Below are 17,270 nucleotides of genomic sequence, written 5' to 3' on the forward strand. Positions count from 1 at the left end.
GTGAGGGGGTGTGAGGGTGAGGGGGTGTGAGGGTGAGGGGGTGTGAGGGTGAGGGGGTGTGAGGGTGAGGGGGTGTGAGGGTGAGGGGGGTGTGAGGGTGAGGGGGGGTGAGGGTGAGGGGGTGTGAGGGTGAGGGGGTGTGAGGGTGAGGGGGTGAGTGAGGGTGTGTGAAGGTGAGGGGGTGTGAGGGGGTGTGAGGGTGAGAGGGTGTGTGAGGGTCAGTGAGGGTGTGTGAGGGTGTGTGAGGGTATGTGAGGGGGTGTGAGGGTGAGGGGGTGTGAGGGTGAGGGGGTGTGAGGGTGAGGAGGTGTGTGAGGGGTCAGGGGGTGTGAGGGGGTGAGGGCGAGTGAGGGGGATGAGAGTGTGAGGGTTAGTGAGGGTGAGTGTCTCCAATGAATGTCGCTGCTTCGCCTTCTTTGAAAATGTTCAGTGCTGCAAATAGAGCATGCCGCCCTAATTATCACAGCATGAGGCCCCAAAGTGATAATTATCACAGCATGCAGAGAGCCGCCCCACACTGCTGGAGCACTCAACTGCACATTAATTATAGTTGAGTGCTCCAGCAGCCTGGGGCGCCTGTTGACATGCTGTGATAAGTGGGTCTCATGCTGTGATAATTGTTGCAGCGCCTGAGGAAGTGGAGACTCCTGCTGGGATAATTGGTGTTGTGGCCTCAGGAAGTAGAGTTTCATGCTGGGATAATTGGTCTGGCGGCGCCTGACGTCCAACAAACGTGCACAAGCTGCTCAACCTTGGCGTTCACAGACCTGGGTCGGCTCGTGCCCAGGTCTGTATCGGGCTCGTTCACAGCTGTTACTCCCTTGACAGGGATGAAGGCGGCTATAAGTCTCGTTGGCGGCAGGGCTTCGCCCTGCAACGCCAGCGAGATCTAAAAAGCATTAGTCTTGAAGCCAGTGGCTGCTCCTCCGCTAATGGGGAGGAGCGTAGCCCCACTGATTTTAAGCAGTGTCACTAAAGGAAAAATACAATTATAATGACTCTAAGTTATAGTCATTTTATTTTTTCCTTGTTGCAGCATCTTTGCGTGCGGGACAGGGTGGGCTGCTCTGCTGACACAGCAGGGGAGGGGAGGAGTGGTTTGCACTCCCTAAAGTGCGCATAAATATTTGGCCAGCCCTCTGGGACCGGTCAAACATTTATGCGCACTTTGCATGTTCTCCATGCCGGCTGCATTACAGCTTGCATGGAGAACATGCCCAGCCTCCCATTCTTTAGCTGAGTGCCGTGCCATGGTACTCAGACCAATTACAACGCTGCATTACAGCATTGTGATTGGCTATCTGGGACCTGGGTGCGTCCTGCTTCCTGCCCTCGAAACAGGAAAGAAGATCGAGAGGAAGCAGTGGCGATGGCGGGTGGCAGCGGCAGACAAGTGAGTGTGGTTTTAAAAAAAATGTAATTCCCTCTTTCCCCCACCCCCGCGACCCGTCCCCCACCGCCTTCAAATACCAGCCGCCTCGGCTTGAAGCAAATCTACCAACAAGTGTTTCATGACTTATAAGTGCATGAGTGCTTTAAGCAAGTATTTTTGTCAGAGTTTTGGGACAGCACACTGTCAAAGAGTGTGGGAGAGAAGAGTGATTCAAAGGAAGATAGGAAGGCAGGACTGGTGAGAAGGCTAACAAGGTAGCGAAAAATAGAAGCAGCTGGTGAAGATTAATACCAATGAACATTTGCAGGATACTGACATGGGGAATAAAAGCAAAGAATGAGCATGACACATCATTTGCACTATCGAAGAACTGATTGGAACAATGACACCAAGTTCTTAAGTGATTAAACTTATGATATGTGGCGCCTTGTTGGAGGTGCTGACATGAAACTACAAATAAGAGAGGAAAGAAGGTATTATAGAGGCCACAAATTAAATACTGTCTACATCCACAAAGCTACACATCTGGCAATGTGCTACTCTAGGCCGCATATGTGTTGCTGAAACAAACGTGCTTTCTAAAATTAAAACGAATTTCTAGCAAAACTGAAACTATACTTGCATCCTTCAACTGTTTTCCTGTGTGGTAAATACAGGTGTTGCCCATGAAACAGAGAACACAAAGTATAGGCTCGTGCTCCGGTAGTAAAGGAAGCCCAGAGACCAGGCTGTTCTGTCAATTTACAGAGGTCACTGAACATGCAAACATTCGAGAAAGTAGCTCCAAACATCTTTACAACTCCTGGGTACTGATAAACTCAGTTATACAAGTATTCCTCCACATGATACATCTACAGTAGTAGGACTGCTGTAGTAATTTTATTTTTCCCCAGTAAGTAAAGAATATAATTGGCACGAATACAATATTCGACCCGGAAGCTGTGCATGGAGAGGCAGGGAGGCCGTTCAATTGTTACAAGGTACCCAATGAGATTAAGGCGGGCTGCTCCTCATCTATATATAAAGTTGATGCATAATCGACCACGATAAAGACAAGAAACAGCACATTTCCAGATACAACACATCTATTTAACAATGATGTGACACATCTGAATATACCTAATACCGTGGCATCCCACGCACAGCTTTTTCAAATGCATTGATTTTATGATAAGGTTACAATACGGAAGATTTTCCTGAACCTTCATATTGTTGAACCTTTCTTATATTTTTAAAGCTTGACAACTAGTCCTTAGTAGAAGGCTTGAGAAAACTGTCCTGAAGAAGGTGACACATCGAAATTCCACCGAAACACCGCGTCGACTTACTGTTTTCTTTTTTATGTATATCGACTGTATATTGTTTCAAAACTGTGGAGAGTTATTCCTCTTTTTATTGTGATTAGAATAAAAATACAATTTTTTTTAAAATCAATTACATTTTGTTGGGCTGCTTTACTGTGCTCTACTGACGTACTAATGTGTTTGAAGGTTTTGGTGCAACAAATGTGTGGTATATATTATGCTGTAGATAGTGCCTAACAATAGAAATTAGAGTTGGGCGAGGGTCATTGGATGTCCATGTTGGGACATTTTATTATTTGTAATACGAATACAATATTGGCAGTAATTCAATTTATACTATAAAGGGCATTTTTGGATGGCAGCTTTCCCTTACCAAAGCATGCATCTATGCATTAATTCTGATGTATGAAAGAAGAATACCTGGCTGCATGGCGAACCATTTCAGCGTGGTGTGGGCGTCCACGAGGCACTCTCCTCCAGATACCCAAAGCCACAGCGGGTGCACATCGTCCTCGTACTGATCCTCAGCTCCAATGGAACAGATCCCCAAGGAAGACACGCTTGAGGTCTCCGTGCCTGCAGGAGCTAACACTGCTGGATTGGTCTGCACCTCCACCAAGTCAATATTGGTCCACCTGGGCACAGCAGGGGCCGAGCCAGGACTTACAGCGCCCAGAGGAGGACTTTCAAGGTTGCTAGTTTCTGGGCATGGAGTTTCTTGCGAAGAATCGCAAGTCAGAGCTGTGCTTAAGTCTGTTCCGCCTTCATGTGTGTCCTTGCTCCTCTCTCCAACTTCCTTCTCAGGTGAGGCAGAAATCTCTAGCTGCTTTAACAAGGGGGGCATTTCTGTTTCCGAGCAGCTGTCGATGTCAGTATGGACAGGTGACTCAGAGTGTTCCTTGACTTCATCCCCAAAGAAATACCCAGCACTGTAGGAAAACAAGAAGGGATATATAAGTACATTATGCAATAGTACTTGCAATATCACACTCTAACATCAGGTCATTTTTAGGAAATATCCATCTAGGAACAACTATTTCCTGTGTACTTCATTTTACTAACTGTAAAACTAAAGACATATTTTATTCCCTTGCATCACTTTATGCACACCAGAACTCAATAAGTCCCACACAGAGGTAGATGTAGCACATATAAGGCCAGGGCCCATTTCACAAATGTATCTTACTCTTAGGTTTTAACTACAGTAATAAAATAGTACATTTAAGCCTATGGAGAAGGAATTTGAAAATAATACACTCTAAAGGTCAAGTTACTTACCTTTGGTAATGCCTTACCTGGCAGAGACATGATCTAGTCTTGTCCCTGAGGTGGAGGAGATGCTTGGTATTATCACTGTAACCCCTTTCAGGGATAAAGCCGGTCTGTTCCAGGTCGACCACCCCTGTGGCATCTGCCAGGAGCTCTGGAGGTTCTGGGTTTGGCCTCTCAATTTATAAGTCAAAAGACGTCCCACCGTATTACCCCCACAAAATATTTTTGCTTGGTCCGTAGTTGGGCGTACTCTGCCTTATCCTAGTCCGGCGCCTTGAGTTGTGCCTTGGCCAAGGTCAGCTGTCCATGTATCCTGTGTGCACCCCTTTAAGGAAGTGTTTGATGACGGCCTGTGTCTCTTTTTGGGTAGGATCGTATGTATGCAATTTGGCATTGAACCACCAGTGGTGGCCCAGAACCTTCTGTCAGGGATAGCGAATGTAAGTGTGATCGGTGAGTGATCGGACAATGCTGCCACTTCAATGACAGTTGGGTTGCTGAGACACTTGGAGATAGTCAGTGCAGGTGTATGTCTGGTGGGCCACAGAAATTATTGTGTATATTCTTGAAGCAGGGTGCTAGGTGTGCCAGGTGTCAGTTAGGTCATTGTCAGCGAGCCATCCTAGGCCGGAATTTGTGAAGGCACCTGCTTGACCAACTCTTGGCATAGACCAATCAAGGGAGTTATCATAGAGTGGACTGAAGTCACCCCCTACAACTACTTCAGGATTGGGAGTGGCTATCACCAGACCCAAGGCCCTCAGCACAAACTGTTCCCGGTGTTCATTAGGGGTGTATAGTGTGGCAAGAGTGAAGGTGCATGTATTCATGGTGAGGCAGATGGAGAGGAGACTCCAGGAGAGGGACCTGCCGCTTGAGTACTGTCTATCAAATCAGCGAGAGGGGAGCCTTCCCCAGTCTCTTTTGAGGAGGTGATTCTCTTGCAGATGGCAATATCACAGAGGGAGTCTTTGAGACAGGTCATGAGAGCCAGTCACTTGGCAGGGAAGTTGCCACCCTGAACATTATAGCTTATTATCTTGACCAAAAAATGATGCAGAGGAGTGGTAGGTCAGCCACAGGTGCAAGTGCCTTATGTATGTCATATTGGTGCTGCCGCTTCTCCCAAGAGAGGACAGCCGTATAAGGAACCTCCTGACTTGGGGGAACAACAAAACTCGTTACTCCCTTCATGAAAGTTCCCACAGTCTAGAGTGAGGTGGAAGCTGGCCAGCCTTAGGTGCGTTTTAGGTATCAGATGTGCGGTAGATGTAGCCGCACTGAGTTCAAAGGGGGCAGATCTAGCGGCAGGTGCATGGGAGCAGCATACAGACAAAAAGGCATAAGGTTGACAATTCGGGGTCAGTCTTATGTAGTCTTAGTTGGCGTTGTGTTCGCGTAGCTTCTGAAGGAGTGCACTGCTTTGATGCTGCGGCTCTTGTACTGCGCGGTTTTGGAAGTAGCTCTCCACAGGCGGTGTCACTGTCTGGTTTTCGAGAGAGGCTGCTGAACTGGGGATGTCCGCAACTTCCCAGGGCTGGGGCTCTCCGAAACCGTCAGCAGCCCAAGGATCTCATTAGCCTCCACTGTGTGGACTATGTGGGTTTAATTTTTCAGACTAAGGACAATCTGAAGGGATGCACCCATTTGTATTTTAAGCCGCGATCCTGAAGGTAGGCAGTGATCAGATGAAAGAGATGGCGTCGCTGTTGGGTGATGGGTGACAGATCCTGATAAAGCTACACTTTTATACAATTGAGCATCATGTGACTTTGGTCCCTGGCCACTGCCATTAGGGATTCCTTTAGTCTGTAGCTGTGGAACACAAGTTAGGATATTCTGAGGTTAACGTCTCTTGTAAAGCACATATACACTGATTGGTTTATTGGCGCTGATTCTAGGATATGCTGGAGCCCTATTGATTTATCATATGCTTAGATTCAGTCATAGGCTTGGGTGAATAACCATGTCTTGAGGAGCCTTCTGAATCTCAAGAGATCCGTGCAAGCTCTGAGGTCAGATGGGAGCGAATTCCAGAACCCAAATGCCAGCAGTGCAAACCTGCAGCAGCCTTGTCGCTTTAGCTTGTAGGAGGATGCGGCCAAAAGGTTCATGTGAGATGAACGCAGATTGCGAGTAGGTAAATGCCTTTGAATCAGGCTGGAAATTAATTTTGGGCTAGGGCCATAATAGGACTTAAAGATCAGGCAGCCAACCTTGAAAGCTGATCATTGTGGGATGGGAAGTCAATGTAACTTCCTCGTGAGTGGGGAGACCTGTTGCCATCTAGGTTGCTGGAAAATCAATCAAGCTGCCTGGTTCTGCACCAGTTGCAATCTCCTTGTGAGGTACGATAGAATGCCAAAGCAAAGAGAGTTAGCATAGTCCAAATGTGATATCACCATGGCAAGGACAGCCTGATTTAGTGCTTCCCTAGTAAGGAGTCTACTGATCTTCCTTAGTTGAAGGAAGCAGGCCGATGTAACTGATGCAATTAGGGTTTTCCTGGTAAGGTCGCTGTCAATTATCACCCCCAGACGTTTGGCTGAGGAGGATCGGATGGGAGGTCAGCCCAACTCAGCTGGCCAAAAATGGGAGCTCAATGGGTTCTGAGCACCTCCAATCAGGATAAGTTCGGTCTTGTCCGGACTGAGTTTTAAATGGTAATCATGGATGTGCAGCATAGTGGTTTGGAATTCAGACTCGGATTCAGGAGTATTATTAATGGTGAACATTAATTGTAGATCGACTGCATAATTAAACGCACACACCTTCCTTTTTTTAAAAGTCTGAATCAATGGCAGGAGATATAGATTGAACAGATGAGGTGATAACAAGGAACCCTGGGGTACTGCGCATGTTATACTCATTTTAGGTGCTGTGAACTGGGAGAGGCGGACTGACTGGGAACGCTTTTCCAGGAACGGCCCTATCCAGTTAAGAAGGCCAGCGTCTCGGACACGATTGATCAAAATGCTGTGATCGACTGTGTCAAATGCCGCAGACAGGTCCAACAGCACCAGGGCCTGGGAAGATTCTTTACCTGATATGTTATTGGTTTTACTGTGACTCTGCTGGGATTCGATAATTCATTGATAAGAGAAAATATTTCTTTTGTCCTATTGGAAGAACTTTTGAAAAAAAGTACGTGGATTTGGCTGTAGAGATTGATTCTTTGTATAGCTTAAGTTGGGCTAAATAAATCTCTCTTTTGTCAGGGTAATAGCTACGTCTCCATCTCCTTTTGGATTGACGGAGGGCTAATTTTTGTGTTTTTAGATCAGCAGAGAACCATCTCTGGGTTTGTGGCGCCTTGCAGATCTCACTGACATAAGAGGGGCATGTTTGTTGCTGGCCGCTGTTAACCATGCAGTGAGGGTTTCCTAACTGGCAGTGATTGAAGGCTGGGTAACAGGGACTGTGTTTGACAATGTGTTCTGGAAGGGAGTTCTGTCCATACTGTTCCAATACCTGGCCATAGTCCCTTTGGCGGCTGGTTGCTTGACCATGTTTATATTATTAATAATAAACTGTATTAGATAGTGGTCATACCATATACAAGGGGAGACGGTCAAGGCAGACACTGTGAGGTTAGCCGTCCAGACATGGTCTATGGTGTGTCCCTTAATGTGAGTGGCAGAGGTTATCAGCTGAGTGAAATTTAACCCATTAATTAGGTCAGTTAGTTCTCCTGCATGAGGACCTCCCAAGGTGTCATTGGCACAGTAATTAAAATCACCAATCAACAAAATCTTTGAGTGGTTCGTTATAAAATGGGCCATCTGCTTACCCAGAGAGTGTGGGAACAGGCGCATATTCTGCGGGGGCGGGGGGCCTATATACTAGTACACAAATTAGGAGCACCGAAACAGACTCCAGTTTAATAACTAAATTGTCTACTAAGGTTAGGGCTGACAGGGTTAATGAAGTAAATTTTAGCTCCTGACGTATAATGGCTACTCACCCTCCAACCTTTCCTGATGGGCATTTTGCCTGCAGGATATAATAATTGTTGGAAAGTGCCGCCAAAATATCAGGGGCCAATTCCTGTGATAGCCATGTTTCCGTTAAAAAAAGAATGTCTGGACGAGTAGCATCCAGTAGGTGAGATATTTCCAGTTTGTGTTCGGTTGAGCACAATCTCCTTTTTTGTCAGTTCTGGATGTACATGGCAGAATGAATGGCTAACGTAGGCCTCCAATTCCACCATCAGCTTTTAGAGGAACCCCTTTAATGCAAATGTTCGATCAGCACAATCTATTCTCCAAGTCTTCCAAATGGAGCTGCAGGTCCAGATGCTGTTCACAGAGCTCCACCAGCTTCCTTCTATTGTTCTCTAGTTCCTTCTCGCCGGAATCCCCATCGGTTTCCATTTCGCTACCCAATTGCCAAGATCGGTCACATCCTTCCTGACCTCTTTGATGTCCACCACCACATTGTCCCGGAGCACTGCTATGACCTCACGGAGCTTGGCAAAGAGGGTTGCCATAAACGACCGGGCCAGGAGATCATCCGCGCTGGCTCCCGTCTCCGATGGCGCCATGATATCAGCGGCAGGTTCTATGAGGGGGTCAGCCTTCTTCACAGCCACTTTTGTGACCATGTCTTTCAATATTGATTTCTTCTTTACCCTATTAGCTGCCATGGCACCCCGGTACAGACTGCCACCGGCAGTTCAGCATACATGCCAAATAGGAGACCACAGACGGGAGAGCTCAACCACAACGATCACAGCAGGTAGGGTCTTCGTGCTCATACTCTACATTTGTTCCCAAGTTCGCAGAAGGCAGAGCAAAGGGTAGAGATCTGCACCCCTCACCTTTCCCAGGACACCCACGGACTCAGGAACTCATGACCTCCCAGGCAGTTCAAACGTCCAACAGGCTCTACATGCCCAGGGTGGGCACTCTCTCTACGAGGCCCACCCAGTCCACAATGGCCAAATCCACAGGGTGGGGAGCCCCGCCACATGTCAGGGCCCACTAACACCTGCTGCGTCTCCAGGAGGCCTCCCCTTAAGTCAGATGGGGGGTGGGAGTCCTGGCCAGCCCCAGTAGGTTGCCATCCGATGTAGGGGATTGCAGCCAACAAAGTCTTGGCCGATAGATCATGGCAGCTTCCTGGCGGGCCCCAACCTCTTTGCCCCTAGCGACTTCCTCGTTTCAGGTTGGGGGGGGGGGCACAACAAGTGATTAAACCCTGCAACAGTGCTTTCAGGCACTAGGAACCAAACTCAGGAGCAGCTAGGCGTGTGGGGCACAAGCGGCAGCTGCAGTGTCCTCTGGGCGCAAGCGGTTCCGTAGCACGGCGTTCCGGATGACAGTGCTTTGCCACAGAGGTGTAACAGCAGTCGCAGTCTGCTGCAGGCGGCAGCCCTCCAACTTTGGGGATGGCCTGCAGCCTCTCTTGAGGACCCTCTCCCACTCACAGTTCCCCGCAGCTTCCTCATAGTAGGCAATGGGGGGGCCACAACAAGCGATCAGGCGTGGCAATGGTCTCTTCAGGCTCCAGGGAGCAGCAAAATGTGAGGGCACAGGTGGCAGCTGCACAGCAGGTTCTTCTGGACCCCGTGGCTACGCAGACAACGGCAGTAAAAAGGGTGGCACCATGTCACATGAGAGAGGTGGTGGTCGCTGCCAGCCGGGGGAGTCTGTTCGTCGGGCTCAAGGTTGGCCCATGACTCTCAGGGGTGCCCACACCCACTCACAGGGCCCGCCTACATCTTCACAGCCTCCAGGGGTGGGAGACACAGTTGTAGATGAGCTTTGAGGGTGGGGAGCTTTGGAGAGGAACTCTGAGCTAACGTCCTTCTTAGACACATCCCCAGAAAATATTTTTTAGATAAATTCATTCCTATTCATAATGTTAAGAAAACAACAGCACTACGAAGCGACATATTTTTATTTAACCGAAGTTGTTTGATATCGAATGAACCTCCCTCCAGCCATCGTGAAAAGCAGAACCGTACATATAATAATATGGCCACTGGTGTACAATCGACACCGGAAACCAGAATATAACAATTTCAGACAGATCGTTATGAATAATAATTAGGGTGCACACCATTTGCAATATTTCAATGTGTGCAAAAAAGAGGATGAAATACTTTTCACAGAATTAGGTGCATTTTTGGGTTAAGTGACACTGCCAAGGTCAGTTGAAATTATAAATATTTGTGGGAGACAGCACATTAACCGCACACCCTGGACCATGCTTTTTTTAAATTTAGACCCACTGATCCCAAATTTGCGTACCTACACTTCGCATGGGTGTATAAAATAAGGCAGCAGTGTGCATAAATAAGCCTACAGTCACGTCAATGCACCTTCATCTAGGCAACAACTCCTTTCCTTGTTGTTTATAAGTTTGTTTGAATTAATATCAAATAAAAAGTCATGGTGGTAATGGTGATGGGAGGCAAACTGCCTCTCAATTGTTAGCCTTTGTTAACTTTAACATTAAGGCTGCAAAAATGTAGCAGGGCTCTCTTGGTTATCTTCTTATTCTTTACGAGCCCAGATCAGAACACAAAAACGGAACCTTTTAAAAAGTATTTCTCATTTTTAGTCAAATTTTCAAATAATGACTAAGCACTAGTTGCTTGTAAGCATTGCACAGATGTTTTTATATGTTTATTTATTAATGTATGTGTGTAGAGTATGTTATAGCACTGGCAGTGATCTCTGAGCTTTTTCAGGTATTGGTACTTACAGAGGTTATAGAATACTATATAGTACATTTGCAGTTACCTAGTTATGGGGGTGCTAGAAGATCCACTGATACAAAGAGGGAGAATGTTGGATGAGGCTCGCCAATAAACAACCTCCTAACATGAAAAAAACCTTTAAGGAAGAAAGATCCATGAGAGCCTGATAAAGAGTACAGCTCTAGGGAACAAGCTGGAGAGGGATGTTGTAAGGATTATTTTCCCAAAAAAGCCAGAATGAAGAGGACAGTTTTTGAGCATCTTCTGAATCTGAAACAATCATTTTCCAATCCAAGTTACAGTTAATCCACAGTGAGGAGAACTGGGCATGGAACGTTTGGCCACCACATCCCTTGTATGTAAACGGTAGGATTGTCAGGAGGCTCCAAAGTTGGCTAACCTAAGGCTCCAAGTCAGGTGGCAAGTGACATACAGTTATGCAAGATAGTTTGGTTAAGGATCATGAAGCGACTTGTGAACAAGGCAATGAGTTTCGAAGCCCACTTTTTTTTAAATTGAAGCCATCGGAGAAATTGCAGGACCAGTGTGATATGAATGTGCCACTTTAAGCTAAACAACAGATGAGATGTATTGCTTAGGACTCTCTTAAGTTTTGAGAAAGATGTTCTGGGAGATCAATGTATAAATATTGCAATAACACAAACAGGACAGAACAACAGCAAGCATAAGGAAGGTTTTGTGAGAGTAGTGGACCATTGGAAATACCCCATTAGTAGGCCTAAATTTGAAATTCTGATTTACAAAAAATATTGGTAGGGCGGATAAAAGATCCATCACAGTCAAATAATACTGTCAAATTATTGTTTTTTTATCATAGTGTCTGCTGGTAGTCAAGTTCTTCTTTTCATGATAGGGCTAAGGGATAGGACTGACAAGCCCCAGGAATGGGATTTCAGTTTTGTCACTAGTAGAAGAGTCATTTGATTTGAATTGAACAATAAATCTGTAAATGGCATTGGGCAAATGTATGCTTCCTCTAAACTAGACTCATGCAATCGTGACACCGACATAACACAGCTACGCAAAATCATCCAGTTTATACATATAGGAAACATCACATAACTGGCATTTATACACAGTATTAAAATTTAGCACCCTTGCAAAAAGAAAAAAAACATCACTTGTCCAGGAAAATGTAGGTAATTTTTAATGAAACTCACATTGAAAGCAGCAGAGTAGGTGATGCAATTAAGGGGATAGGAATAATTGTGACTGAATCTCTTAGGGGGAAATTAAGACCTGGACATGAAGAGTCCAGTAGTGTTCAGCATGGTAGACAATAACTTAGAGAATCAACATTACCACTCCACTCTCTCCAGAAATCAAGCTCAAGTGAATCAATGCATTTTGAGCCGACATGACACTGACAGAGAAGCGCCATTCGTCAATAAATTCTGGTTCCCATTGTGTTGGGCAGCAGAGGTGTATTTTAACAAGATGATAGGCTGTTAAGGGAGAACTACAAACTAAGTGGCTAAGCAAATGTTTGTGGCTTAAGGGCCTGATTCATTAAAATAATGCTTCACTTTTGCAACTGGCTAATGTGCAGCTACATTTTCCTTAGCCAGAGTTACAGATCGGAGATCAACAGGAGGGCTTGGACAAGACGGCAGATCTTGTGCTCATATTGTCTGCCTGGTCCTACATACATAACAAGTGATAGCCACTGCTCTATTATCCGTGGGCTCCCAGAAGCCATGTGGGTATGGTGCTATATACTGCTGTTGTCAGCAGGCTTGCATCTCCTAGTGCCATAACCCTTGAGAACAGCATTGACATGTATGCACCTTAAGAACCCATACTCTGATTAATAGCAGGCCAGGAGAATCAGATATATCACATTGTACTGGATCTCCTGCTTCATGGTGAGCCAATGCAGACAATGTCTCACCTCCATGACGTTACTGAATTGCCAGAGATAAAATACCAGTTAAACCATCATATTTTGGCCAATCTTAGGAGTTCTGCGTCTAGTAGGCCTCGGTAGGTGGACTTCATCTAGTCCAACTGGTAAACAACCCAAGCACTGATCACCTCGGCAATTCATTGAATCGGGATTAAGTGTACAGTCTTCCAGAGGAGCTTGTTCAGCAAAAACTAGAGGTCCAGGTTTTCTCTATTTGGGCTTCAAAATAAAGGCCATAATTGAAGGTGACACTGAGATGCTTTACCAGTTTAGTCGTACAGGTGCAGCGCCTTACAAGGCAGGTTGTAACAAGGAGCATCACAACTAATGACAAGCACCTTTGTTTTGTCTTCATTCATTTTCAGGAACTTTGCAGCCACCAAGCAAAGAACGTTAGTTAGACAAGCCCCCAGCTGGCTACAGACCTGATGTAGGCAGGGTCCCACCTCAGCAGAAGTGCCTTGTCATCAGCATGTTATAACATTTGCATGAAAAGGAGCAGAGCCCCATTCCATGTGGAGTCAAATACATTGAAAAGAATCGACAAAATGGCAGACTTATGAGGCTTTCTACAAGACACAGGATGTATCGCAGAGTGGACAGGGGGGAGTGAAAACATAAAACAAGGGGAATTAAACGGGCTAAAGAAAAATACAGTTTAAACTAATACAGAATAATAAGTAGTTGTAAGATAGAATTGGAAATTATTTTTTTCTCTAGAGCAGATCATAACATGTACAATTCTCCACCTCAGCAACTGGGTACAGTAGAAGACCCTTCTAATTGGTCAGCCAAAGAAATCTGAAGGTTGCAGAGAAATGCACAATGCAGTAGTACTTTTGACGAGTGTTCAACAGGATATTTGACTTGCTTGCTACAACTGCCTGCCAAGGTCTGTAGGCATGCTGGCATGATATTCACAAATAATGATTGTCCCTCTCCTGATTTGTTATTTTAACATGCAATACCCTCTAAAGGAAGCTGCACCTGCTTTAAGAGATAAACATTAAGGCCTACATTCAGTCAGGGCTGGTAACACCGAATGACCCATGCACACTGTGCCACTCGAGCCCAAATAAGGGCGACGCCTGTCTTAGGTTGCTTGTGTACTGCTTCCGGGAGAACCTAGCCAAGCAGTTCGGGCTGGACTGTTCCTACTGGAGTAGGGTCAAGAATGATTTTCATATAACTGGCTCCAAACTGAAGTGACATCTTATGTAAGATAACATGGACTGAGATGCGGCCCGAATAACTACCAGTGTCTGAGTTTAATTCAAACATTCCATGCATCACTTTTTCAACACTTTTTCAGTGCACAGTGTGCCATTGGAACCAAGCTAGCCCTAATAAGGACAAAACCGGTCTTGGGTTGCTTGCGTTCCGGGTCACGGAGGACATGGTCTCATAGTTTGGGCTGCACTGTTCCTACTGGGTCAGGATCAAGACTGAGACGGCATGGTGTGCAAAATAACAATGGACCTGAATGTGGTCCTGGTAATTACCAGTGGCTGAGGTTAATTCAAGCATTCCATGCATCACATTTTTGTATACTTCAGCAACACTGATTGTGGCACAAACTTCAGTATACACCCTAATCTGGATTGCAACTGGTGTGCTAATACCACGTCTTTTACCTCATTTATTCAAGTTGTGCATGTGGAATGGGAAAAACGTGCTATTTTAGTGCTACAATCCATCCCGAAGAGCAGAACTCATATTGGGGAGTTGATAGACCACAAGTTAAGAACTGCACCTTCTAGTATTTGTAATTACCGGGTGTCATAAAACAGCACAAATTTATGAATACTCAGAATGAGGCCCCCAGGAGTTCTTCCTGTTGTTGTAATATATTTGGTCAATCAGTGCAGTCTGACAAAGAAGGATCTTTTTAGTTTTGATACTCTTGTTTTCCAAAATGGCTGAGGTAACAGTGATGGCTCAATATATTTGAAGACCAGAGGAGTGCACATCCTCCCACTCACACACCTTCAAGATACTGAGGGACAAGTTACCTTAGAAGGCTGGTTGAACTTGCTGTATGCGATCGATCACTCTCTCTCCCAACTACAATTGCCTTCCATGTTTTCCCACTGAGTTCACTTGGCGTAACTCCTTGACGGAAATAAATACATCGATCATCACTTCCAATTCCCCAGACCTGAAATAGAGAAAAAGTAAAAAATGTTTGTGGTATTCCAGCACGGCTTTGGGAAGTGGGAGTTACGTTTAAAGAAGGCTCACGGAGAAGCTAGACTAGGACAGCAGAAAAGTTTGGTTCAATATTCCGAGACCTATTTGCTACAGTGACAATAACCATAGTAATAATAACAATATATTGTCTATTGACAATATATTCATTAAAATATGTAGTTTAGCAAATGTTTTTAGGAATAGCATAATGATAGCAGTCATCTCTCCAAAAGTTTTAGAAACTAAGTAATATGACGTGCCAATGTCATCACTTGAAGGTAAAACAGCTGTTGCAAACACTTGATTTGTGCACGTAAAGCAAAGCTTCAAAGTACAAACCTGAAAATGGATCACAGATCCAGAATAAATAGCTCCACAGTGCAAAAAGGAAAGAAAAACAAAAAGTTGCTGACTGTGGTTTTCGTAGTTTTTGACGTTCAACAGAGTCCTGAACCACAGGATGAGACTCCAGATCATAGTTTGCTAAACCAGGCTACAGCACTGGGAGCCAGACACATGTTGATCGCAGAGTACAGATTTACAATGCACTGTTGGTTGCCACACTGTATTTCTTGATTCCCCATCTACACCCGAGGGCCACTTACATGGGAGGAGAAGGGAGACTGAAATTTGAAGGAAGAAAGGAGAGGTGGGAGACTTTAAACTACCAGTAAATGAGACCCAGTGATAAGTAACTTACTTGCACATCCCATTCTCTAAACTCGACATAAGATTGAAAAGCAAGATTTTTCAAATGGTGGCAGGCAACTCTAGTAACAGCTAAACTCGGTAGAAGACCACGCAATGAGCAACACGTGCATTGCAGATTCGTTTTCTCGAGTGATGTCACCTAAGGTGACAAACAGTCTTTCAGAAGGGCTACTGTTATAAGCACATTTCAGGCAAAGTTTGAAGAAGCATCAAAAAAATGTATTAGACAAAAAGAGCACAATCTCCTTATAACCATGGAAATTTGGCCGTTCCAAGGCCGGTGCATGAGTACAAAGGGGACTCATCTGCTGCAATGTGGCTTGATGCTAAAACCAAGCCACAGGCTGTACACAGAACCTTTAAACAAGGCACCGTTGGGACCCATGCAGACTATCCCCCATCTCCCTTACAGACTCTTTGGAAGACAAAAACCTTTTCAGCCACTTGGAGAATTTGATAATAGATTAAACTTGTATGGTACAGCTAAAAGTGGGGTTCAAGAAAAATAATGGCCCAATAGAACAAGCAAAGGTGCAAATGAAATCCTAGAGCCCTTCCAACATAGGATTATGGCCCGCCATCCGCAAGATGAACAATTCCCCGCAGTAAAGTTCCCATGATCATAGCTCTGTGATAGATTATGAATCACAAGAACTCAGATTTTCATACCTTTTCTCTTTTCCTGTTTTTCTTTCCCTATCCTTCATTTTACGTACTTCTTCTGTAGACCACTTGTTTTATCTGCTACTCTGTTCTTGCAAGAAAAACATGATTTCCGAAAATGCTACATAAAAACAAGAGGAGACTTGCACAGTCCTATTGGGAAATGATGCCATTGAGTACATTTTTTAACACATCTACAGCAGAGTTTCCCAAACCGTTGGGAGACGATTTTTGGCGGGTCACGAAAGTCCAAGCAATTTTAATTCTCCATTTATCTTGTCGTATTTGCTGAGCTTCAAAGGCAAAAGTCAAATGTCAGGCTATGCCTTCTAACAAATTGTTGCTTATATATTTTTTAACAAGTGGATTGGGGTTTACAATCTCCACTCACTTTGTAGTCAGAGAAGAAAAATAAAGTGGATTTTGTGACAGTTATGCTGGGGTACAACAAGTGTGATAGGAAAAGCTGTAGGATTTTGTTTATAACACACAACAAAATGTAAATACATGTAAATGAACTGTACACATTCAGCAGTTAGGAAGGCAAAAACAAGCAATTTCCTTTGTAATTCTGAAGTGTGATGGAAACAAAGATTTTAATAGGCTGAAAACAAATCAAGACACTTTACCTTGTGATGCACAAATCATAAATATTCACATTCATTAAAACTGCATGTCTGTGCAAATTTAGTTGCTATTTCAATGGAAAATGTGTTGAATGTAAATGACGGTGCGATGCTTTAGATACATTAAAAAATCAACTGCCTCCTGTCCATTAAAGCTAGGTGAGTCGCAAAAGATTGTTGTTATAAAAATTGGGTCATGGTTTCATAAAGTTTTGGAACTATTGATCTACAGAATCAAAATGCCTCTAGTCTCGTCTGTGCTCATTAAAGTTCACCAGCAGTAAAAGAGGTTTGCAAGGGAGCCGTTGCATTGTTATGTAGCCTTCTTACACTACGTGTAGTAGCAGTAGCCAAGGTGGTACTATACAATTTTAACTTTCAGGCAGTTACACCAGAGTCACGGCCCAAGGGTCAGTGTAGTAGTAACAAAAAGTGCACATGTCGCAAGAAATATTGTAAATCATTACAGTATACAGTT

At 44.7% G+C, this 17,270-nt stretch overlaps 1 protein-coding gene across 1 annotated transcript in view; it reads right to left on the reverse strand.

The window, feature by feature from the left end:
- TECPR1 (tectonin beta-propeller repeat containing 1) overlaps positions 1–17,270 on the reverse strand; it is a 386,389-nt gene that overhangs the window by 221,808 nt on the left and 147,311 nt on the right. The window contains exons 9-10 of the mRNA XM_078665166.1: positions 14,615–14,760; positions 3,118–3,626 (exon numbers count right to left, since the gene is read on the reverse strand). Coding sequence (XP_078521292.1) covers positions 3,118–3,626; positions 14,615–14,760 — 655 coding nt within the window. The remainder of the gene's footprint in view (positions 1–3,117; positions 3,627–14,614; positions 14,761–17,270) is intronic.

This window comes from Lissotriton helveticus, chromosome 10 (assembly GCF_964261635.1).
Source record: "Lissotriton helveticus chromosome 10, aLisHel1.1, whole genome shotgun sequence".
Lineage (NCBI taxonomy): Eukaryota > Metazoa > Chordata > Amphibia > Caudata > Salamandridae > Lissotriton > Lissotriton helveticus.